The sequence below is a fragment of the Labeo rohita genome, chromosome 9 (assembly GCF_022985175.1).
Source record: "Labeo rohita strain BAU-BD-2019 chromosome 9, IGBB_LRoh.1.0, whole genome shotgun sequence".
Classification (NCBI taxonomy): domain Eukaryota; kingdom Metazoa; phylum Chordata; class Actinopteri; order Cypriniformes; family Cyprinidae; genus Labeo; species Labeo rohita.
In genome coordinates, this window is record NC_066877.1 from 31,835,767 (window position 1) to 31,862,226 (window position 26,460).

General features: G+C 32.8%; 1 protein-coding gene across 6 annotated transcripts in view; it reads right to left on the reverse strand.

Moving 5' to 3' along the window:
* Nucleotides 1-26,460, reverse strand: part of tns1b (tensin 1b) — a 312,091-nt gene that overhangs the window by 175,743 nt on the left and 109,888 nt on the right. For all 6 annotated transcript variants that reach the window (XM_051119024.1, XM_051119023.1, XM_051119021.1 and 3 more), the window contains exon 2: nucleotides 15,435-15,549. In XM_051119024.1, coding sequence (XP_050974981.1) covers nucleotides 15,435-15,549 — 115 coding nt within the window. The remainder of the gene's footprint in view (nucleotides 1-15,434; nucleotides 15,550-26,460) is intronic.

Below are 26,460 nucleotides of genomic sequence, written 5' to 3' on the forward strand. Positions count from 1 at the left end.
TAAAAGTATTTTAAAAATTATACTAACTCCAAGCTTTTGAGTGGTATAGTGTATAATGTTACAAAAGCTTTTTATTTCAGATAAATGCTGATCTTTGGGTCTTTCTATTCATCAAAGACTCCTGAAAAAAGTGTACTCAACTGTTTTAATTTTTAATAATAATAAAGAAAATAATAATAAAAGAACAGCAAATCAGCATATTAAAATGATTTCTGAAGGATCGTGTGACACTAAAGACTGGCGTAATGATGCTGAAAATCTAGCTTTGATCACAAGAATATATTACATTTTAAAATGTATTCAAATAGAAAGCAGTTACTTTAAATAGCAAAAATATTTCACAATATTACTGCTTTTGCTGCATTTTGGATAAAAAAATACATACTGTTTAAAAACTTTTGACTGCACTGTAAAAAATTAAAAAACACAATTTGCTGAGTCAGCTTAAAATAATTTGTTACCCTGCTGCCTTAACATTTTAAATTCAGTCAACTAAAATAAGTTTAGTCAACTTAAAATGTTAAGCTGTACTAACAACTTGGATATGTGTGTTTGCTAAACTTAACAGATGGGTAAGTAACTCAGCTGCCTTAAAATTTTAAGTTGATTCAACTCAAATATCTAAGTTGTCACTTAGTATAATTTAACATTTCAAGTTGAATAAACTTTTTTGAGTTACCTGAACTTAAAATTTTAAGGCAGCCAGGTTACAAATTATTTTAAGTTGACTCAAATTGTTTTTTACAGTGTGGTGGTGTATGATGAAAATCCCATGTATGGAGTAAACAGCGTAAAAATCACAACATAAATTTGAGAGAAATGGACACCGAGATGTTCTACAGAATTTGTGTATCTTTAAGGCATCATAATCATGTTTTGAAGGCTTGGTCTCATCTTCTATCTGACTATCTGATGCATACTGCACACAAAAATGACATGAGAAACCAGAAATCTCTAGGTCCAATCTGAATGGCATCTGATACATATCTTATGAGAGTCAAAAAAGTCTATGAGTCTACCTATGGAAGGACAATTCAAGTTTATCAAAGTACCAAGTTGATGCAAAGAGCAGTAGTGAAGAAAAACATATGACTAGATTTTAGCTGTTTTAATTCTTCAAAAGACAGTTTAGGAAATAAAGAGTTTTCTTTGAAACAATTTTCGCTCAGAAATTGCTAGTAAATGTAACAAATAATTAAAAACCTCATGTAAAATTAAATTAAAAGTGAAATGTTGAAGTAGAAAGACCGAAATAGTATTTTCTTGTAAAACCTACTCTAATAATCTATTACAGAACTATATATACTATTGTTTGAGTGTCTATAAAATACTGTATTTAATAATCAAACATAGTTGGAGTAAGTTTTCCAAGAAAATCAGTCTCACTACTTCAAAATTGTACTTTCTCTGTAATTATTTGATTACATACATACACAGATTTACTAGCAATTTCTGAGTGAAAGTAATTGTTGTAAAAGTTTCAAAGTAATTGTTTTCAGTTCATTTCTGTTAGATTCTTCACTGCTGTGCGATTGTTTGAGTATGTTTTTCCACATCTATTATTGTCAGTCATGTTTCTTTTCACAACAGACACCCAAACATGCCCCATCTGGGCTTCCCAGCACGTTTCTGCGCACATGATCCCTGAATAAAGGATCGGGACTACCATATTGGGTGTGAAAGTGCATTGTGGGGACCGTACGTGGGTTTGCCTTGTTAGGAAGTCAGGTCTTCGTGTATAAACACTGAGAGAGACTGGAGAGAGAGAGAGGTGGAGGGTGTGTGAAAGAGATGTAGAGAGAGAAAGAGGATTAGGAGGGGGCTGCTTAATATCTGACACAAGGACTTAAGAATGTTTAGAAAGAGAGAGAGGAGGAGGAGGAGCGGGGTTGGCATTTCCCATGCTGGCCTTTTGTAATGAGCAGTGGTCCCAGAGGGCTGGGCCGTGCCGGGTTACACAGAGAGCACAATCACAGAGCCGGACCACGAGTTTCCTCACACACAAACACACTGAACGGCACCCGAGCAAACACACACACTCGGACCACTTCAACATGCTACGGTCATTCCCTAAACCTGAATGGGTCCCCTGAGTGCCGCAGTGGCAAATGAGGGTTTAGCTTTTTGGCAAACTCAGCACTTACAACGGAACAAATGTGAAACACTGGCAGTTTTGCTATACTGTGGCACATAATTCCGAGTTGGTCCGTTTTGACGTCACACTTAATGGCGACTGATAAGGTATTTATGTCATGCTAGATGAGGCTTGCACAGCCCGAATATGTGAGAGAGACTCAAAAATCAAAAGAAATGAATGAAGCAGCACTCACAGAAAGTTATCTAGATGCAAAGTGCGGTAGAAAAAAAAAAAGTATAATATATATTACTCAACATCACACGTTTCCCCGAATTCCAACACGATTGCAATGCAACCCTGATTTTATACAATAGTAGTTTAATAAACAAGAAGTTAAAATTAAGTGACTTAAGTGACATTTTAGAAACAATTTTGTTTTTACTTCATTTCGTTGACAAAGATAGTTCCAATCAAAGCCACAGCAGAACTGTTGTGTCTCTAAGCAGCACAGTGGTGTTTCGTTACTGAATGAATCCATGTTTTTGAATGCATCAAGTGAGTCAATGATTCAGGAACCCATTCATAAAGACAGTCACTTGTCTCTTTTTTGAATGAATCTGCGTTTGAACGAATTGGTTGAATGAGGTACTAAAAGACTCAAGTCATTTGCTGCCTCCTACTGACGGTTTGGTTTTTATATTTAAAAGTATCATTGCCTTTTTCCCAACATTTCTAATTTCTAGGTTTAAAAATATATTTAAAACTTTAATCTTATAAAATTATTTATGCATTTGAAATTTTGCAGTGTAAATTAGAATATTTTATAGAGAATATCTATAACTTAGTCCAGGGGAAATTGTGGAAATTGTAATGTATAACAAATTTTTATTATGTAAATATTTTTTTTGCATTGAAAAAAAATCTATATACATTTTATCTTAGAAAGAAAATCGGAATCAGCAAAATTCAGTATCGGCAGATAAAAAAAAAAATAATACAAAAATCGGAAATCTAAATCGGCCTCAGAATTTCTACTTTTTTAATTTGTTTGTTTGTTTGTTTTATAATGTAAGGCAGTGGGGTCCAATTTTGTTTTAGGTCCCAGTGTTCTTCAAAATATCTTCTTTTCATTTTCTTTTGATTGAGAATTTTCATTTCAGGGTCAGTATGTGGAAATGTTAATTATCGGCAAGCGCAAGAGATATCTTTTTCTTATTTAAAAAATAAAATAAAATAAACATGCGTGTAATGCGTGTATCTCCAAATATTGGATGAATGGATGGATGGATGGATGACAAATTTGATGGATGGATGGATGGATGGATGGATGACTAATTTGATGGATGGATGGTTGGATGGATGGATGGATGGATGGATGACTAATTGGATGGATGGATGGATGGATGGATGGATGGATGGATGGATGGATAGATGGATGGATGGATGACTAATTGGATGGATGGATGGATGACTAATTGGATGGATGGATGGATGGATGGATAGGTGACTAATTGGACGGACGGATGACTATTTGGATGGATGGATGGATGGATGGATGGATGACTAATTGGATGAATGGATGGATGAATGGATGGATGATGGATGGATGGATGGATGGATGGATGGATGGATGATGACTAATTGGATGGATGGATGGATGGATGGATGGATGACTAATTGGATGGATGGATGGATGGATGAATGGATGGATGAATGGATGGATGATGGATGGATGACTAATTGTATGGATGGATGGATGGATGGATGGACGAATTGGACGGACGGATGACTAATTGTATGGATGGATGGATGACTAATTGGATGGATGGATGAATGGACGACTAATTGGATGGTTGGATGAATGGACGACTAATTGGATGGTTGGTTGGATGGATGGATGACTAATTGGACGGATGGATGACTATTTGGATGGATGGATGGATGGATGACTAATTTGATGGATGGATGGATGGATGACTAATTGGATGGATGGATGGATGGACGGATGGGTGACTAATTGGACGGATGGATGCCTATTTGCATGGATGGATGGATGGATGACTAATTGGATGTATGGATGAATGGACGACTAATTGGATTGATGGATGATGCATGGATGGATGGTTGGATGGATGACTAATTGGACAGACGGATGACTATTTGGATGGATGGATGGATGGATGGATGGATGGATGGATGACTGGATGGATGGATGGTTGGATGTATGGATGGTTGGATGGATGGATGGATGGATGGATGGATGGATGGATGGATGGATGGATGGATGGATGACTAATTGGATGGATGGATGGATGAATGGATGGATGGATGATTTGATGGATGACTTAATTGGATGGATGGATGGATGGATGACTTAATTAGATGTATAGATGGATGGATGACTAATTGGATCGATGGATGGATGGATGGATGACTAATTGGATGGATGTAATACAAAATAATAGGATAACAGAAATAATAATCTGTGATGTAAATCATCAAACCATCCAACAATACACTACAAGGCTACAACACTACGACAAGGCTATATAATATATATACACACCACCTGATCATTAATTTTCTAAAAAAATGACGAAACCCTTGATAAAAATGGACAGCATAAGCACCAAGTACACTGTTCTCCCATTCACCAGTCTAGAGTTAAACCACAAGGCATTCCATGGTAAACTGACAACTGAATACACAAACACTAAAGTAAATATTAAACTGTGTACTGTTCTGTACTGAACTCACTATTTTGGGAACTTCTGGCATTATGACTGATAACAGTGTTCACTGTGTGCTTCAATGTCTGTGACGAATCAACCCGTCAATTTTTTCTAATATTCCAGAGACGATTTTGTTCCCAAAGTATACTAAGAAAACACCGACACACGCACTCACACACAATAAGTGCATGAAAAGCCTCAGTGGCATCCATAAGAAGCTTATTATTGTTGTGCCGTGTGCCTATGTGTGAAAAAAATCAAAATTATGCAATCCATCCTTTTAACCTCTCTATATTATTTTGCACTCTGAGTGACCCTGTTCTGTCCATGCAGAACACTCACTGTCTACTTCAAAGTGTGATTTCAGGTGTTAACTAAGAAACAAACCCCCTGTGCAGCTGTTAAGCTTTAATATCCTGTATGGACTATTTCCCACAATTCCCTCTGATGCTCATCTGGTGTGGATTCTGAGCTTTTCTCCACGTGCAGTACTGAATCAACATGCTTTCTGAGAGCCGCGCTCATGCGCCTGGGAACGTAGGATAAATCACAGCTATGTTTGTTGAAACAGCTGCTGAATTCAACACACATTACGGTGGACCACAGAAATTAACAGCATAGAGTGGTCACTCTTCAGAGTGTGTGAAGTTTTGTTCAGAAAATCAGAGCGTGTTGTGGTTGGTGGGCTATTTTTTGCAATCCAATATCCATGAACATGAGACAAACAAGACCTCTGCTCAATTTAAAGACTCATAATGTATATTCTTGCACTGTCTCCTAGTGGCAAAAACAAACACTGCATGTGTTTGTCTGGACAAAAGATACTGTAGCGAAGATATCTATAAACAGTCTTTTCTCATATATTTGTTGCACAATTTAGTATAATGGCTAGTCTGTGTCAAATCAAGTAAGCAAAAAACAGCTAGAAGAATGGTTCATGCTTTTTTAGACAATTAGAATATTTTCTAATTATCTTTTAATTGTAAACTATGTGCTATTTAGCTCATATGTATTGCATACACTCACAAAATTAAGCTAAGCAAATAAAACAAATACTAGAACATAAAACCAGAAAATACTAATCGGTTAACAAGTTAATGAGGCTATGGGTTTGTGCAACAACTACATTTCCCATCATTCTCTGTGGAATTACAAATTTAAAAATTTACTACACACAGATAAAACAATTATACACCTAATGCTCATTCTTTGTTTTTTGTCAGTTTGTTGCAGTAGCCTTCTTGTCTTTGTCAGTAAATTATTACAGCAAAAATATACATATATGATATGTTGTGACTGAATGCACAACAAATCATAATTATGCATAACTTCCATTAACGTCCATAAGGAACTTAAGGAAGGTACGTATAAACTTCTCAGGAAAATTAAATAAAATATAACTGACCAGAAGATGGCAGCGTCTCACTGGTGTGTTTAACCTCAAAAGATTTTGGGGTTTCGGACCCCAATTCAACATAATGGCTGAAACTTGAAAAAAACTGCCTATTCAGGCTGTTTACGGAGATGGTAAGTCATCGAAACCTAATCGGATGTTTAAATAGCATCCTGTCTATTAAGATGCCTCCTTATGTCTGCCATCATTGTAGATCATCAGACGTTACGGTGCCTTGGAAGATGATCTGCAACCAGATTCAATAAAGGCACCTTCATACTGAAATACTGTGTTAATTCTGGCTGGCGATTGAGCTTTAACTTAATACAGTTTCACAACTAAAGGCTGCAGGTTTCTTATGAATATATTCTCAGCTTAAGTAACGTAAAAGATTTAAATAAGCACAAACAGGAGGAAGTCCTGAGTGTGTGTTTACTGCCATACTAAATGGAAGGTCGTGCTGAGACGGGGAGTTTTAGCTGATTAAAGTAATGATGTTAGACTCAGCACAGAGCTCGTCTATCAGCAGGGAGAAATTAACGGCCGTCTTCATCAATCTGCTTATCTCATTTCACTAATGCAGCTCCAGGAGAGGAGTGGCAACTTCAGGAAGCCCTAATGAGCAGTAGTGAACGGTTATGTAACGTGTGCGTGCCTGAATCACAATGGCAATGATGGATGGCTAAGAAAAAAAAAATAAACACTGCGTGATCAACCTGCTGTGGGAAATTTTTAAAGGTGAAATGTGTCATTTCTGCGCCGTTGAACGGAACTGTAATCTATTTGTTTAGAACTGGCCCAGCCGTCACAAACACTGACTCAAACAATGATGTGAGTGAGTTCTAATTCTTAAATCAGATTGGTCGAGCAGTGCTGATAAACAGAACTGGGACTTTTCACTGTTTGTATCACTTCACTTGTTTTTAGTCCATGCAGTTTTATTTCTGACTGTTTCTGCAGGTGGCATATTGTGCCAGTAGGTGGTGATACTTCACAAGTAAATTTATTTCTCCAAAAATTTACTTGAGAAGCAGCGCTGTATAATAAATTAAGATATTATTTTTATTATTTTTTTAAATAACACACCTATTATTTTTGTTCAATTATTTTGAAGAAGAGACTAGTTAAAACTTTACTTCCAGTAAAGTAAGACAAAATACACTTATATTCTAGGTTTGATAATAAGTCTTAACATTTTAAGCAGCATTGCTATGTAAATGTGACCCTGGACCACAAAACCAGTCTTAAGTAACATGGGTATATTTAGCCAAAAATACATTGTATGGTCAAAATTATCAGGAAAAAAAATCATTAGGATATTAAGTAAAGAACATGTTCCATGAAAATATTTTGTAAATTTCCTACCATAAATATATCATAACTTAATTTTTGATTAGTAATATGCTTTTTATTAGAACTTCATTTGGACAACTTTAAAGGCGATTTTCTTAAAAAAAAAACTTTTTTTTTTTTTTTTTTTTTTTTTTTTTTTTGCACCCTTTTTCCCAGATATTTAAATAGTTGTATCTCGGCCAAATATTGTCTTATCCTAACAAACCAAAAGCTTATTTATTCAGATTTCAGATGATTTCAATTTCCGAAAATTGACCCTTATGACTGGTTTTGTGGTCCAGGGACACAAATAAGGATAAGCAAAAGAAATAAAATAACATAAGATATTAAGATATTAAAATTGAGTTTTTGCTTAAAACAAAAATAAAATATCTGGCAGTGGAATAAAAAAAATAACATACAAAAAAAAAAAAAAAAAAAAAAAAGGTGGGGGGGACTAGATTTTCTTGTTTTAAGCAAAACTCACTAAATTTTAATACATTTTCTTGATTTAAGAATGTTTAGATATTTGTATATGAACAAGACAATATACTGAAGAAAATTACTTTTTGCAGTAGAGTGTTCTTTTAAGTCACTGAATCATTCACTGAAATGATTCATTTCAAAATAGATTCATTTAGGAACAAAATGTCACTGCTATGTTGATTCGGCTTTAGTTTTTTTTTTTTTTTTTTGGAATAGCCAGAACAACAGCATGATTTTCCTGAATTATTTTGTATTAATTAAATTTTATGCAATAATGTTTTTACTTTTGGAATTCAGAATAAGGAGTTTTAAAAAAAAATGGTAAAAAATGAATCTGCAATTATTTTTGATAATTTGTTACACTGCCAATGGAAGGTCAAGTCGACAATGTATTGTGGGATACAGTGCAGTATACCTGTATGTTGTATAATGTACATTTAAATGAATACTGGAAGTCATCTGGCTTTTCTTTGCAAACAGAAAAGTCTAGTAATTTGCAAAGAACACATACCTTATACTGCAGAACCAGTAAGAGTATTATGTAAGCATGCTATTCCAAATTTAACCAACTAAACAAGGCACAGAAATTGCACATTTCACCTTTAAAGGATGTGCACTCGCTTATTTTCTGGACAGACTCCTTTGTGTAAACTGGCTTGGACACTGTTAGATTGTGTGTGTCCGCTTGCATGTGTTTGCCATGTGTGCGCACACACACACATCACATCCAGCGCAACATCAGTCTCTTCAAAAGCAGCCTGCACCCCTGAGGGTGATCAGGGGGAGATTTTGCATTTCTTTCTGAAAAAGGAAAACAATCTCAATGTCCAGAGGCAGAGATGGAATGCTAATGAAACCGCAGAAAAGGCTATTTTTACGCACACGTTTCCCCTTGACATTGTTTCGTATCTCTGGGTCACCTCAACGCTGCGCCTGAGGTGTTTATGCTGGCGAGAAGACACGCCAGATCAATTGATGCCATTGAAAAGCAAACGAGAAACAACGGTGAGTCATGACAGAGTCAGGCGGGCTGGTTTCACTCTCGCAACGAAACACGTCCAACACTGTGATCGACTGGAATGAAAATAATCAGATGAGATCATGTTACAGGGCAGGGGGCTCAAAAGGGGGGCGCACAGTGCGTTCTGTCCTCGTACTGAACGCAGGCCGCCCTTCTCTGTTCAGCGAGGTGCTGCTTGACTTTGCCAAACTTTCTCTGCTGGAGATACAGCTATTGTACTGTAAACCCACAGCAAATGTTTAAGCAAAATTGTGAATATCATGATGAGTTTAATTTGGCCATTCAGGCTAAAAGCTAGAATAGTTCGACTTACAATTTAGTCAGATCCTGGCTATTTTCATCCTAAAAGTGCTATAACTGGTCTTTTCGGCTTTGATTACAAACTGATTGATTGGTAGTGGACAAATCGTTAATGGTGCTGTCTCTGATCAAAGACCACATTCAAAGACTAAAAACATTCCACATGTCTGCAATTAACTCAAGCACTAAAAACGACAGCAACCCATATTAATTGTGCAGCTGAATTCAGTCTGATCTGCTGTTCTCATGTCAAGACTGTGATCAGGCCTGCGGACTGCATGCTTTATTTACCACTAGATGGGACACAGCTGTCTGCGGTAAAACTGCGCTCATTTATGAGCACCGTGACAGGATGCTTATCTTCTCAAAGCTTTTAAGTGCAGGTATGGTTCCTTTCAAACAACATTTACTCAAGAGACAATTCATATATCAGCTCAGATGGAGGAAATTACAAAAGATCTACTAAAAGAGCATGTCAGGCCAATACAGCCAAATTAACAGTTCGTAATAGTCAATCAGAGTGATAGCAGATAGTCACTTATGATTAGAGAAGTATTACTGTCTTAAGGATTTTCCTTGACAGTTAAAATACAGGATTAGCTTATACACATACTGCATTGACATCCTGATGTCAAAAGTTTTTAAAACTTCAAAACGAAAATCAAAATCTTAATAATAAAAATAAAAAATAAAAACTGAATTGCATAATAAATTTCAATTGCACATAAGGCAGTTATACACTACCAGTCAAACGTTTTTGAACATTACATTTTTTTTTTAAGAAGTCTCTTCTGCTCATTAAGCCTGCATTTATTTGATTCAAAGTAGAGCAAAAACAGTAAGTATCTGAAATATTTTTACAATTTAAAATAACTTTTATATTTTAAAATGTAATTTATTCCTGTTTTTTTCTAATTTTTAGCATCATTACTCCAGTCACACGATCCTTCAGAAATCATTCTAATATTCTGATTTGCTGCTCAAAAACATGTATTATTATTATTATGTTGACAACAGCTGAGTAGAATTTTTTTCAGGTTCCTTTGATGAATAGAAAGCTCAGAAGAACAGCATTTATCTCAATTAGAAATCTTTTGTAATATTATAAATGTCTTTATCATCAATTTTGATAAATTTAAAGCATCCTTGCTAAAAAAAAAAAAAAAAAAGTATTCAGTTCTATAATTCCTTTTCCAAAAAATAGATAAATAAATAAATATACAAAAGCTTTTGAATGGTATAGTGTATAATGTTACAAAAGCTTTTTATTTCAGATAAATGCTGATCTTTGGATCTTCCTATTCATCAAAGAATCCTGAAAAAATGTACTCAGCTGTTATAAATATTGACAATAATAATAATAACAACAATAAATGATTCTTGAACAGCAAATCAGCATATTGGAATGATTTCTGAAGCATCATGTGACACTGAAGACTGGAGCAATGATGCTGAAAATTTTGCTTTGATCACAGGAATAAATTACATTTGAAAATAAAACAGATAGAAACAAATAAAACAAATAGAAATCAGTTCTTTTAAATAGTAAAAATGTTTCACAATATTACTGCTTTTGCTGTATTTTGGATCAAGTAAATGCAGGCTTGATAAGCAGAAGAGACTTAATTAAAAATCTTACTGTTCAAAAACTGACTGTTAGTGTATTTTAATATTTTAACATTATTGTGCTACAATTCCTTGTTGAAATATAAACATTTAAACAGTGGCTAACTAAAACTTGTTTCATGACAGATTCAAATATTGCCTACATTAATAAAGACAAAGGGTTAAGTTAAAAAAAAAATATATATATATATATATATATATATATATATATCAATTGAAAGAGCGCCAAAACGGTATTCATTTATTTCCATGATTAATTAAATTTAAATGTAATAACGTACAAATATTTTTGCGATTATTGGATAGTAAGCCTGCTACAAACGCTGTTTGGTGAAGTTTTGTTCACGCTGAAAAGAGCATTGATCAAATAAAAGAATGTTTTAGCTGATAAAATTTCAGTACATATACTGTATATGTACTGTGATGCTGCTGCATTGCGTCACTTCGTAGTTTATACAGTGACATCTAGACACTTGACGCCCATTCAAAGCATTTACAATTTGCCAATCCAGCCACAAAGGGTACCATAAACCTCTCTGTCCTGTACTTTCCATTTCAAAGCCCTCAGCCATCAGAGGTCACTAAGAGGACTCAGTCCTTTGTGTTGTGATGGACGTGCACTGGAGTAAGCAGCAGGTTAACAGCTCACACAATCAGCTAATAGTCTTAACTGTCTCTAACTCAATGACTCAATACCACTCAGATGGGACAAGCTCCCAAGAGACACGACAATAGATCTATCATGCTGAATGGAAATCATTACCCAAGATGATCTGCACAATCAAAGACTCAAGTGCCAATGGCTTTGAGCAGTGTAACACCAACTTCAGATGTGAACACAGAGATACAGCAAACAACTTTGATATAGACTTCACTCAAGGCTAAAAAATTCCCATGATGAGTTGCTTGTCTAAATAAGTATGGATTTTTTTAGGGCCTACCATAAAAATCTATAGTTGGCATGAGACTAATGTGATAGAATAACTCATTGTCCTTGTCAGAGTAGGATTGTTGCTAAAATTTACAGGGCCTCAAAATGGGTGTTTTAAGTAATAGCTGCAAATGGGATGGATATATTAAGGTTAGTGAAAGTAAACAAGTCAACTTCCACAACAAGAAAAACAAAAATCAGTGAATAACGTATAGAGGACAGCTCACCAGACCATTCGGATCATGCTAATCTTTTACATTTAAACTTTAATGTGTATTGAACCTGAAACATGCCATGTCTTGTACATAACTTGTTCTGGATCTTAAGGTTTCTGCCGTCGGTGATCATCAGACATCTCTGATCCTGCCAAAGCTTTTGCAGCTATTGGCACTGCCAAAAGTTTAAATGCAAATCCCTTTCTTGATACCCGAGTTTCTGCTGGCACTGCTTTGTTTTATGTAACAGATGATAATAAAGCGGTGCAGTGAAGAAATGGAGACCAGATGAATACTGCCTTTATATTTGTAAGCCAGAACACTTTCTATCATGACCTTTGACCCTATATGTCATAGTGCTAAATATTCAGGAGAAGAAAATGGTCTGGACTGAGTGTTTCATCAATGGTAGGGAGTAAAAGTGCCAGTCTGTCTGTGGATGCTTAATATTATTTAGTTATAGAAAAGACTTTAGCACACAATGACACAAATTAAGATAATTCCAAATACATTGTGATGACCAGAGCTTTTTCTGAGCATTTCAATTAGATCATGATTGGTCCATATTGGTGTTTTTTTAATAATACTAATCTCAATATGCATTAAGTGAAAAATAAATATACAGTAAACACATTAGGCCATATCTGTTAGGGATGTCACAATTCTCAATATAATATCGAACCGTTCGGTACGACATCCATGGTTCAATATGCGCTTGTGAATTGCGGTTTTTCAGTTTCAAATAACTTCCTTGTTTTATTTCTCTGAATTTGCTGTGTGTTCCCGTGATTTCATGTGCTGAAATGAGGAAACGCTTCCCTGCTTATATTTGAAAAAGCAACACACGCAGAACATCTTCCCTTCTAATGACATTCAAGGATAAGCTTTTCTAAACCTGTTGTCCAACAAGAGTTAGCAATCGCTTATGAAAATACACGAGATGGCTTGAAGAACACAGATAAACCATACATTACTGCAGACGAGTGTTTATTGTTCTTACATTTCATCATTCAAAACGTTTAACGTTATATCTTGTTTTTATTCAGTTACACCAATAGCGATGCCTTTATCCATATTAGAGAAGCTGGAACGGAACGTCATCAGTGATACTTCTTTGGATTTTCTGCATGATGACGCCCTCTGGCGTCCAGTATGAATGAAATGCATTCAATTTTGTGTAAAAATCGGAAAAATAATACCTCTTTCAAAAGAAAAAGCAAACATATACTGAACCACGCTTTTTCCAGTGTACAGAGGTTTACAGAAGTATTTTGTTAATTTGTTGCAAAAAACCCCACACTGAATATCAGAACCGAACCAAACCCAAAACCGTGGTTAAAAACCGAGGTACGTATTGAACCGTTGACTAACTGTATTTTTGCATCCCTAATATCTGTATTAAATAGTTTAGCTTTAAAACATTCTCTGGATTAAATAAATGTAAGTAAATTAATAAACTACCAAACAAGAACTTTTTTTCCTCATTGCCTTTTGTTGCATAAATGTTAACTGGGCAGATCTTGTTGGTTAATTATGTAAATAAAATAAAGGTTTTAATGACATCCTCAGTATATTTAAAACTTTTTAGTAATTAATGCAATTATAAATATAAAAATTAAAAGCATATCAAAAATAATATGCATATTCAGAATATTTCACAGGAAACCACAATCTATTATACAGACCTTAAATCCACATATACAGAATATGTTATCATATTTTCCTAAAATTTTATTATTATTATTATTTTGGTACTAAAGCAAGGCTTTGGTTGTAGAAATCATTGGTATTTTACTAAATCACAATTTATTTTGCTGATGGTGTCATTAATGTAAACATTATGCAATTACACTACCAGTCAAAAGTGTTTGAACAGTAAGATTTTTAAAGAATTCTCTTTTGCTCACCAAGCCTGCATTTATTTGATCCTAAATACAGCAAAAGCAGTAATATTGTGAAATATTTTTACTACTTAAAATAACTGCTTTCTATTTATATATATTTTAAAAATTAAATATATTTCTGTGATTGAAGCTACACTTTCAGCATCATTACTCCAGTCTTTAGTGTCATGTGATCCTTCAAAAATCATTCTAATATGCTGATTATTATTATTATCAATATCTGAAAGAGTTGACCAATTTTTTTCTAGGATTCTTTGATGAATAGAAAGATCCAAAGATCTTTTTATCTGAAATAAAAAGTTTTGTAACATTATTACAAAAAAAAAAAAAAAAAAAAAATCACATTTTTTTTTTTTTTTTTACTGTTTTTGCTGTACTTCGAATCAACTAAATGCAGGCTTGGTGAGCAGAAGCAGAAAAAACATAAACAATCCTACTGTCCAAAAACTTTTTACTGGTAGTATATACAAAATATCTGTATTTTTGATTATGTATTTCTGATAAAAATGGAAAAATCTATTTTTTTGCCAATACTTAGGCCACTTAAGCCATTTACACTAGTCCATTTTGGTTTTAAAACAGCGTTTTAAAATGAAAAACGATCCTGGGTCTGCAGCATTTTTGAAAGTCTCCATTTTTAAGTACGACTGGCGCAACCGTCACAAAAGTTACGCATTTTAAAATGAAAACACACTAGTGTAAACATAGCCTAAAATGGGTGGAGTAGAGATACCATTCCTATTGACTTCCATTATATTTCTGACCATATAATAGAAGTCAATGGGAGCCGAAGGTCTTTGGCTATACCAACATTCTAAAAATATTTTCTGTTATGTTCCACAGAAGAAAGTCATACAGGCTTGGAATAACATAAGGCTGCGTGAATGATGACGGATGCCTACAGGTGACTGTCTAGTTCGCCTATGCCTAGAAACAGCCTGAAGTGATGACTTCACTTTTGGCGTGAATCCTGGCACTAGTGCAAAAACATCATGCGTAAACCTGGCTTTTAACTTTTGGACCTTCTATAATGGAATCTGAATTCCATTCCGGCTAAATCTTCACTACAGCAGGACTCAAAACAGGTGAATATCTGCCCCAACCATCCTGACGTAATAGGAACCTTGTGTTGCTCTTTCACTCTAAAGTCATACAAACAGTGATGTAATTTCCAGCGACCATCGCAGGCCTTCTGTGGTACAAGCCCTGCCTGTAACGCCAAACACTCTCCCTCAGTAGCCTAATCAGGTTAATGATCATGTTTCATTAGAGGGACAGACTGACTGGTCAGTGGGAGCAGCTGCCACCCCTCACAAACATCTCAACCTTTATCCATTAGCTCTCATCAGATGCTGAGACGGGCAGATGTCCCTAGTGGAAGACAGCCCCCAGGCGGTCCACCGTCCCCTGGACTGACCTCTGCAGATGAGCCCCTCATTGTTTACAGTCTGCTTGCACACGCCGCAGTGCTTCCCCTTCTTGAACGTCTTCAGCCGGAAGGTGTGGGAGTGGACGGCTTCGAACTCTTCAGGCTGCAGTCGAAAACAAACAAGAGATATTATAGAGACACAATATAGAATCTTATTACTTACAATTACATCAGAAAAACCCCAAAAGTCTAATGCAAGAATTAAAATACAGTAAAAAAAAAAAAAAAAAAAAAAAAAAAAAAATCAAGGCATGTTTTCCACACTATTTAAATGCAAGGAAGAATAATATTTAATGCTTTGCAGCAATATAACAACATAATTCAGCAATATGCAGCAATTTAAACAAATTAAATAAATAAATAAATAAATAAAATAAAATAATTTTCTTATATTATTTTAAATAATTACAATAATTTAAAATAATATCTTGACCAATCAAAGAAACCACCACTTCAAACTAACAGCAAATGAAATCTATTGCAAAAATTAAAATACAGTAAAAATATACTTAAAAATAATCAAGGCCTGTTATATTGGTGAAAAACATTAAATATTATAGTATAGTACACACTATAATATTTAATGTTTTTCACCAATATAACAATATAATTAAGCAATATAATTAGGCAATATAAACAATAATATTAATACACAGCAACATTTACCTAATTATGTTTTCATAAAAGATTGTAGTATATCAAAAATGTGTTCTGTAAATGCATGTCATGACAAAGCAAAACACTGAATCAAAGTTCTGAATTGATTAACTAAAATGGACAATTTAAACTAACTGAAGTATAAAAAAGGTCATAAAAATGTCTATTTTATAAATTATTGGCCAAAAAAAAGCACAAAACCAATATATATTTTTTAAATGTAATATTAATATAATGATAATGATATATATATATACACACACACACACACATACACATACATATATATATATATATATATATATATATAATTTTTTTTTGCATTTTGCATTTTAAATTTTTTAATGCTATAATAAATTGAAATGTAATGTAATTTCATAACTTCAGTCCTTATTGTCACATGATCCTTCAGAATTCATTCTAATTTGCTGCTCAGGAATCTTTTTTTTGATTATACTCAATGTTGAAAACAGTTGGGCTGCTTTGTATTTTTGTATATAAGTAAATAGCTAAATTGTTACCAGCTGACATAATTCTAGCAATTGTTGTATTACTTTGCCTAGTGCCTAATATTTTCAAGTCTTTTACATATTTCTATATTTCTACTCTTCTCAGTGTGCGCAGGTACAAAAGCAGCAGCTTGTCTTAAGACAAACAAAATGCCAAGATCGCCTTTTTCTTTTTTCCTCTTAAAGTGAAAATTTACCCCAGACCGTTCTCGATGAAACAGAGAACCTTATTTGGGAATGGCGCAGCTGCGTTTAGGTATGACTGAGGCACCCTGTGCTTCACCCTCAGTAGGAGCTGAGAGGGGAGAGAGGGGCCATCCAAAAACTAGTCACGGACAGGATTTGGGCCGTTGCAGGTGTGTTATGTAAGCTGGAACCGCACATTTGGACCTGAGAAGCTTAGATGGGCTGTTCTCCCCTAAACAGACCCCTTGTTTCAGGCCTCCATGTTTTAGATTTCCATAATGATGTCTGACATTACTTTTTCATGCCTGGATTTAATGTTCAAGCAAGAAATAAAAGCATGAGGGTAGTAAAGCAGCTAAAAAAATGAACCATGATGACCGGTGACTTGTGACATAATTTCATGGGGATTTACTTATATGTACACTACCAGTCAAAAAGATTTTTATGTTTTTTTTAAGGAATTCTCTTCTGCTCACCAAGCCTGCATTTATTTGATCCAAATTTTTGAAATATTTTACAATTTAAAATAACTGTTTTCTATTTGAATATATTTTAAAATGTAATTTATTCCTGTGATCAAAGCTACATTTTCAGCATCATTACTTCAGACTTCAGTGTCACGTTTCTTCAGAAATCAGTCTAATATGCTGATTTGCTGCTCAAAAACATTTATTATTATTATCAATATATTATCAATATTTAAAACAGTTGAGTACATTTTTTCAGGATTCTTTGATGAATAGAAAGATCCAAAGATCAGCATTTATCTGAAATAAAAAGCTTTTGTAACATTATAGACTATACCATTCAAAAGCTTGCAGTCAGTATTTGTTTATTTATTTAGGAAAATAAATTATAAATTAATACTTTTATTTAGCCAGGATGATTTAAATTGAGCAAAATACATTTATAATGTTACAAAAGATGTCTTTTGTAGATAAATGCTGTTCTTCTGAACTTTCTATTCATTAAAGAAACCTAAAAGAATCTGGAGTAATGGTGCTAAAAATTTAGCTTTGAAATCACAGGAATAAATCAGATTTTTAAATATATTCAAATAGAAAACAGTTATTTTAAATAGTAAAAATATTTCAAAATTTTACTGTTTTTGCTGCACTTTGGATCAAATAAATGCAGGCTTGGTGAGCAGAAGAGACTTTAAAAAAAACATTACATTTTTGACTGGTAGAGTATGTTACGCTGTGCATTTGGATTCATTGTAAAATCAACAAGGTAGAAAGACTTAACATGACTGGAAAAAAAGGGGGAAAAAATAGCAGATCAACACAGTGTTACTGTACATATCTAAAAGTAAAACCACACACCAAAAAAAAAAACAAAAAAAAAACTTGAACTTAATTTTGGCTAGTTGACAAGGCAGCATCTCTCTCTCTCTCTCACTCACGTTTTAACTGAAATGCATTTATTAAAAATAAATAAATAAATAAATAAAAATCAAAAAATAATTAAAACAACAAAATTCCTAAAACCTTAACTAAAATTAAAATGAAAACAGGAAATATATAGAATAAATAAATAAAATATTAATCTAGAATGTCAATGAAACTAAAAATGTCAAAGGGTCACATGAAATATTGAATATAAAATGAATATGTTTTTTTTCAATGTATATAAAATGTATAAAATGTTTAAGGAGGAAAATATAGGGTTGTATAGGATTAATAATTTCAGAAAAAAATACTGGGTGTGATACTTGAGATAATTAAATTAAAAATAAATAAAATGTAGTTATAATGAAAATAAATGAAATAATAATAACTATTATTATTATTATTTTTTATTATTATTAAAACTATTTGTATTTAACAAAATGTTTTCCTGCACAAATGAATTTCGCTGCAGTTTCAGCAGTTTTGAGCACCACGTAGGTGGCTCTTCCCTACGGCTGCCCGTCTAGCTTGGCAGGGATCTGATATGCCACGTGTCTCATATATTGAGATGCTGACGGAGCAGCGCAAAGAGGAGAGCGAAGTTCAGCTGGCACTGGTACTTTGCCAGTGTTTTCTGACATTTGGACAACAAACTCCCAAGTGTCTTCATTCTGTAACGTTTGTCTGAGTAAGCAACAGTAACTAAGGGGGCGGAGCTTAGCAAATGCCAATTGCTGCATGAGGAAAATCCATGTAGCAAATTACAACTATTGCATATGGAGGAAACGACTGTACAAGACAGACCTCCTCGATGTAAAGCAATATAAGTCAACATCTGGATATATAGACTGAGACTAGTGCAGGAAATCCTAGTCTAATTCTCAAAGGTTTGACGCTGCAGTAAACAAGACATCTACTCAATCAGTTTCAGCTCTATAAACATTATAGCGGAAGATAATCTCAATTCTGTACCCTTTCGACTACTGTTTGTCTTTATGATCCTCAATGGAAAGCAATGCTTGAGGGTTCATTTCTTGCTGTCTTCTCCCAAGAGATTCTCTGGACAAGCTGAACAAAGATGGTTTATGTGCAAACCTCTCTGGAATGAAACTCCATGGGACGGTGTGACATTGACGGCTATGTGCCAACAATGACACGGTCTCATTTCTATTCCTCCGTCAGGACGCGCCTCGGCACCAACTTAATGTGATTAGTCTAATCTAATTAGCCAGAAACAATCGATGCGCCGGAGCCCCAGTCTGAGATCCGTGAGTCTTTAACTGATGCTGGATGATACTATCACAATCTACACATTCACATACTACATAGACTGCAGTCTGTCAACTGCAAAAGATCTATTAAAGACAATGTTCACCCAAAAATTACATTTCTTGGTTTTACTCACCCCCATGTTGTTCCAAACCTGTACGTTGTTTCTTTTGATTTTGTGAAAAAGGAAAATTTTGAAAAATCTTTACTGTCAAAAAGCAAAAATCAGCATAATATACCACCAAAAAAATAATCTATATGATTTGTCTGTGATATTCCAAAAACTCTGCAGCGATACAGTCCTGAAATATCAATACTTGTACTGATGGTGGAAGAGAAACAATTCTTGCATAAAATATAATACAAAATATAATACAAAATGTATCAAAAATAACGAAATGAAAGAGAAACTGTATCATAAGCTATGAGGTGGGAAAAAACTGAACTGTTAGCAAATAGTTGCGTAGGAGAGAAACTATTTCTCCATCCGCTCTTCTGAAGACTGGATTTAAACAGACAGAGCAGTGCAGTTCTGAAATATTTTTCTTCTTATGGAAATAAATAAATAAATAAATGTTGTTTTGTAAATAATGATAAAAACATAACAATAATGATTATTGTTATTAATGTTGTTATTGTTATTATTTAATTTATTTATTTTCATTTATTAACAATTACAGAACGATGTATTCCTGTTGTGTATATAATAATAACAATAACAATAACAACAACAACAACAACAATAATAAATCATGTTCTAAATTTTAGATATTATAAAAAAACAAATAAATAAAAACTAAAAAGTAATTTAACTAGTAATTAGTACAGTATTGAAATACCATTTTAGGCCAACATAAATAAAATAAAAATTAAATAAATAAATAAACAAATAAAAACTAAAAAGTAATGTAACTATTAATTAGTACAGTATTGAAATCATTTTAGGCCTAAACATAAAATATAAAATAAAATAAAATAAAATAAAATAAATAACAGTATTGAAATATAATTTTAGGCGTAAACATGCATACATACATACATAAATATTTCATTGTTGTTGTTTCTGTAAATAATGGTAATGCAAATAATAATAATAATAATAATAATAATGCATACTATCATCATTATTATTGTTATTATTGTTATTTTATTTATTATTATTTTTATTTATTAACAATTATAAGACATGATATATTCCTATTGTTGATGTTGTATAACAACAACAATAACAACAACAACAACAACAACAACAACAACAATAATAATAATAAATACATCATGTTCTAAATTTTATGCAAATAAATAACGTAAAATTAATAAAACTTAAAAAGAGATTTTAATTAGTACAGTAGTACAGTAATTAGTACAGTATTGAAATATCATTTTAACCCTAATAAAATACAGAAATTTGTTGTTGTTTTGGTGAATAATAATAATAATAATAATAATAATAATAATAATAATAATAATGCTCTTATCATCCTTATTATCCTTATCCTTATTACTATTCTTATTTTTTATTAATTAACAACTATAAAACATGATGTATTCCTGTTGTTGTTCAAATGATGATGATGATAATAATAATAATAATAATAATAATAATAATAAAGTCTGAACCAATTACTGTATGTTAATAATGATTATTTTTTATGTTAAATAGTTCACCACAAATTTGTGTATATATTTAAACAAACAAACAAAAAACACTTCACTAATATTCACTAAAATTCACTAACAATCTTTCCCCTCTGCTGAAACTCTCAAAGGACATGCCATCAACAACGGTCCAATTCAATGCAACATGTCAATGCAACAATTAGGAACAAAAAACTATTTTGAACAATTTAAGGCTGAGTAAGTAATGCTAAAATGTTCACTTTGGGTCAACTAATCTGAAACCAAAATACTTTCTCACATTGCCACATTTTGCACATTCAGTACATGCATTTGTACATACACAGATTAAGCCACAGGACACATAAAAAGAGAGTGCAAAAGCCCAGACAGGAAGATGTCTCAATCTGAATTATGTGAGCAGAGAACAAGACTAGTCCGGGCTTCTGACGGTGAGACGGGACCCCGTGAGCTTTTATTCACAAAACTCCAGGAGGCTGAACTGAATTAAACTGAGAAACACTGACACAAAGAATCTTGGCCCACAAACATAACACGCTCCTCTATTCATACTCCCTTGTTTACTCTCAGAATACACAAGTAAACATACTGCCAAAACAATACGGCCAAGCTCCGCTGTTACGCAATTGTTTCAGGACAATGCGGGCGCTCTGGGATATGGGTTATTGTTGAGGAACGCTGTAGTTGGGGATGCAGGAATCATGGGGAGGGCTGGCTAACCATCCACAGTCTATTGAAACGCATGGGGCTGCGAATTACCCAATCCTATCACCCCAAACCCTGCCAGCCTTTCAAATGGCCCATCTCACTCTCTCAGATGGGCACAAAGGCCGAGCCCCCGAAGCAGGGCACACATCATCTCCCATGGCCCGCGTAACTGTATACACAGCCCCCTCGCCGAGACGCTAAGTCCCTGGGAAAGGCACTCAGCCTCATTCAGACAACCAATCCATACAGCAGACAATACAGCCTCTCACCCCGGAGAGAGGAAGAGGTGGGGCGGATCACCGCGCAGATGGAGCAGGGCATGATGGGCTCCAGACAGCAGCGTGCAGACCACCCTTTTCCTGACTGATTTAGAGGTTCAGAAGAGAAGCAACAGGTGATCAGACACTGATAGCTCTGTCTATAGGGCCATATCACTACATAAATACATTTTAATATTTTTTTCAAATCTATATGTTAATATAGAAACAAGTGAAATAAATCTGCAAGTACAAAGACAAAATGCACATGAAATACACTTAAAAACAATTCTGAAAAAAAACAAAATAAATTATATGCATATATATTCATAATTTAAAAAAAAGTTTTATTCAGCAATGATGTATTAAATAGATCAATAGTGACTAAAAATTATTACCAAAAAAATCTACTTCAAACAAATGCTGTTCTTTTGAACTTTTTTTACTCATCCTGAGGGAAAATAATAAGCAGCACAACAATGATAATAATAAGAAATGTGTCTTAAGCAGCAAATCAGCATATTAGAATGATTTTTGAAGGATCATGTGAAACTGAAGACACTTTATATTTATATTACTTTATATTACAATCTAAAATAGCGATTTTAAATGTTGATAATATTTCAAAATATTACGGCTTTTATTGTATTTTTTAATCAAATAAATATAAAAGCATAAGAGACAAAAAAAAAAAAAACACGCACACACACACACATTTAAAATCTTACTAACCCCAATTTTTTTAACATTATTTTTTTGTACAAACAAGTTAAATAAGTTACATTTTAGGTATTAAAATAAAATAAAAAATAAATAAAATAAAATAAAATAATACAATAAAATAAAATAATGAATGAATGAATGAAGATTTAAAAGAATTCAAAATTTTAGATATTAAAAATCCATAAAATAAAATAAAATAAAACATAAATGAATTAATGAATAAGATTTAAAAAACCTTGTCTAAATTCAAAATGTTAAGATATTAAAAATAAAATAAAATAAAATAAAATAATGAATGCATGAATGAATGAAAGAATGAATGAATAAGATAAAGTCTGAATTCTAAATTTTAGATATACAAAAAAATAAATAAATAAAATAATTATAAATGAATGTATGAATGAACGAACAAAGATTAAAAAAAAAAAAAAAAAAATTGGTCTGAATTCTAGATTTTAGATATTAAAAATCCACAAAATAAAATAATAATAATAAAAATGAATGAACGAACAAACAAATGAATGAATGAAGATTTAAAAATTGTCTGAATTCTACATTTCAGATATAAAAAATCCATAAAATAAAGTAAAATAAAATAAATAAAAATGAATGAATGAATGAATGAACAAACAAATTAATGAATAAGATTAAAAACTTAACTGAATTTTAAATTTTAGATATTAAACATCTATAAAATAAAATAAAAATGAATGAATGAATTAAGATTAAAAAAAAAAAAACTTGTCTGAATTCTAAATTTTAGGTATTAAAAATCTATCAAATAAAGTAAATGTAGTAAAATTAATTTTTATAAAATAAAATAAAGCAAAAATGAAGAATGAATCAGTGAATCAATCAGTCAATCAATCAAACAAACAATCAATAAGATTAAAAACCTGAACTAATAGTAAGTAATTAACTTGTTAACACACACACACACACACACATATATAGCAAATTAGGATTATAATGTTTCAAATAATAAATAAAATGAGTAAAATAATAAAGATATGGGGGGGGGGGATTACAAAACTAATAGTTTTCAGGGAACTTAACAGCCAATAAAGGTCACTGTGTAACAATCTTAATTCCATAATCAACTCCAAAATCATTGTGAACATAGAATAAATATCAGCCCTAGCTTCAGCTGTCACCCCTGTTGCGTCAAACTCTCCTCTACATGCAGGAAGTTTTTCCCACAAGCGCACCACTATGAGCTCCAGAAGCACCTGGTTTCAGATGCGGTTACTACAGGACAACAATGATTCCAGATGGTGGTGTGTGTGAGAGAGACGCTGCTGCAAAGCCACCTGTGATTCTCTTTGATGGCTTTCTTTGAACTTGACGTAAGGGCAGAAGTTTCCTAGAGGTGCTGGAGGAGAAAGATAACATTCCCTTCTCACAGCGCTGCAGAGGGGCGGGACGCGGACAGGAAGTGCTGTTCCGTGGAATACAGGTTTGGAACAATACGAAGCTGATTTCTCTGAACTATTGCTTTAAATGAGCCATACGTATCAATGTGCCTGCTAATACGCCCTCATTTAGTTACTGAAAGCTTCATCCAGCAGGTCCAGACCCCTCTTTTCATTCTGTCTCTCGGTGGTTCTGACACACATTCACTTTCTCTCCATCCTTTCAGCTCGAGCAGACACAGACTGGGCACACGGCCATCAGCGCTGAGGCAAGAAAGGAGGTGTGTTTCCATCATAAACTCACTCTGCTCAAGGGAAAAGCAAGGATGAGTACCAAAAAGTATTTGGACACTTAAGTCACACTTAAAAATGTCTAAATGTCACGGAATTAGATATACAGTCAAATTATTGATATGCTCTCAAATTATTAGCTTAATGTCAGCAATGTTTGGAATGGAATAGAACAGTAATTTTTAATTTTTAGTTGTTTATTGTCGTGCAGTATATTCACAGTACTGAGTTCTTATTGATGATATTTTATACATTCTAAATTTTGGATATTAAAAATCTACAAAATAAAATACAATAAAATAAGGACTTAAGATTAAAAACTTGTCTGAATACTAAACTTTAAATCTTAGATATTAAAAATCCATTAAAAAATAATGAATGAATGAATGAATGAATGAATGAATGAAGATTACAAATTTGTCTGAACTCTAAAATTTACATTTTCAGATATTAAAAATCCATAAATAAATAAATAAATAAATAAATAAAATTAATGAATGAATTCTAAACTTTAAATTTTATATATTAAAAATCCGTAAAATAAAATAATAAAATAAAAATTAATGAATAAAACTTTTTCATTCATATTTGGATATTAAAAATCCATAAAATAAAATAAATAATAAAATAAAAATGAATAAATGAATTGTAAACTTTAAATTTTAAATAAAATAAAAATAAAAAATTAGTACAATATTTTTTACAAAATAAAAATAAATAAATCATGAATGAAAATTAAAAACTTATTTTTAATATTTTTATAAAAAATCTAAAAAACTACTGTTCACAGTACTGCGCATTTTTTTATTAATAATATTTTATACATTTGATTGATTTTATAGATTCTTTTGTGTATATATGTATTTATGTCTAATTATATTTGATAAATTAAAATATATTATTTTATATTTACATTTTTCATATATATGAAAAACGTAAATAGAAAATAATATATTTTAATTTATATAAATATATATATATATATATATATATATATATAGATATAGATATATATAGATATAGATATAGATATAGATATATATATATGTGTATATATATATATATATATATATATAATAGTTTGAATAATTTACATTATTAAAAACAGCCTTTTAATAATAATAAATTGTATATATAAATTACCATGACAATGTTATCATGTTATTGTGCATTTTTAATTAAAACAAAAGTGTAGGAAAAATTTCTAAAGCACAGCTGTTTGGTTTGACCATTTCAGTGTGTTATATAATGCCATTATATATGCCATTCATAAAGTTTTAAGAATCTGAGTATATTACAGCTGCTAGTCAACAAACATAGGGTCATTGGTTAAAGCTTTAGGTTTTATGTCCCAGTACAGTTGTAAAGCATTGGTCTCTCTATGTGAAAACCCCGCCAAGCGTCATGGGAAAGTGTCTGTAGGCGTCCGGTGAGGCGTGGTAAATACAGCCATTCACCTACAATCCTCTTAGCGTTTAATCTGTAAATTAACAATGTGAATGAAGTCATTCCAGGGTATTCAGATCTGCCCTTAAGTGATGTTCAATTACAGCAGTGGTTACTTAAACACCTCCTCTTAAAAGCAGCATGCTACAGCGGATCGGAGCGCAGAGCCCCAGCAGGCCCGTCTCTAACGCGCACACACATTCCTAATGTATACAGTCACCTTACAAAGCTTTTTCCTTCTACAGAAAGAAATAGAAAAACACAAGGTCCGAATCGCTCCCTGTTTCCAATATTTTGTACTGGGTTTTTAGCCATTTTGAAGAGCTTTTTTTAAATTCTTAGTGAACAACTTAAGTCTCTATATGGGTCAATGAAATACATGGTAAAGAAAAGGAAAAATCTTTACCGATATAGCAAACCCTGTGGTATCCACTATGTAGGGAACGTGTATTTCAGATACAGCCAGTGTTTTACTTTCTCAGTAAAGCTCTTAAAAGTGAAGTCTCCAAGTGCCGTTATTTCATTCT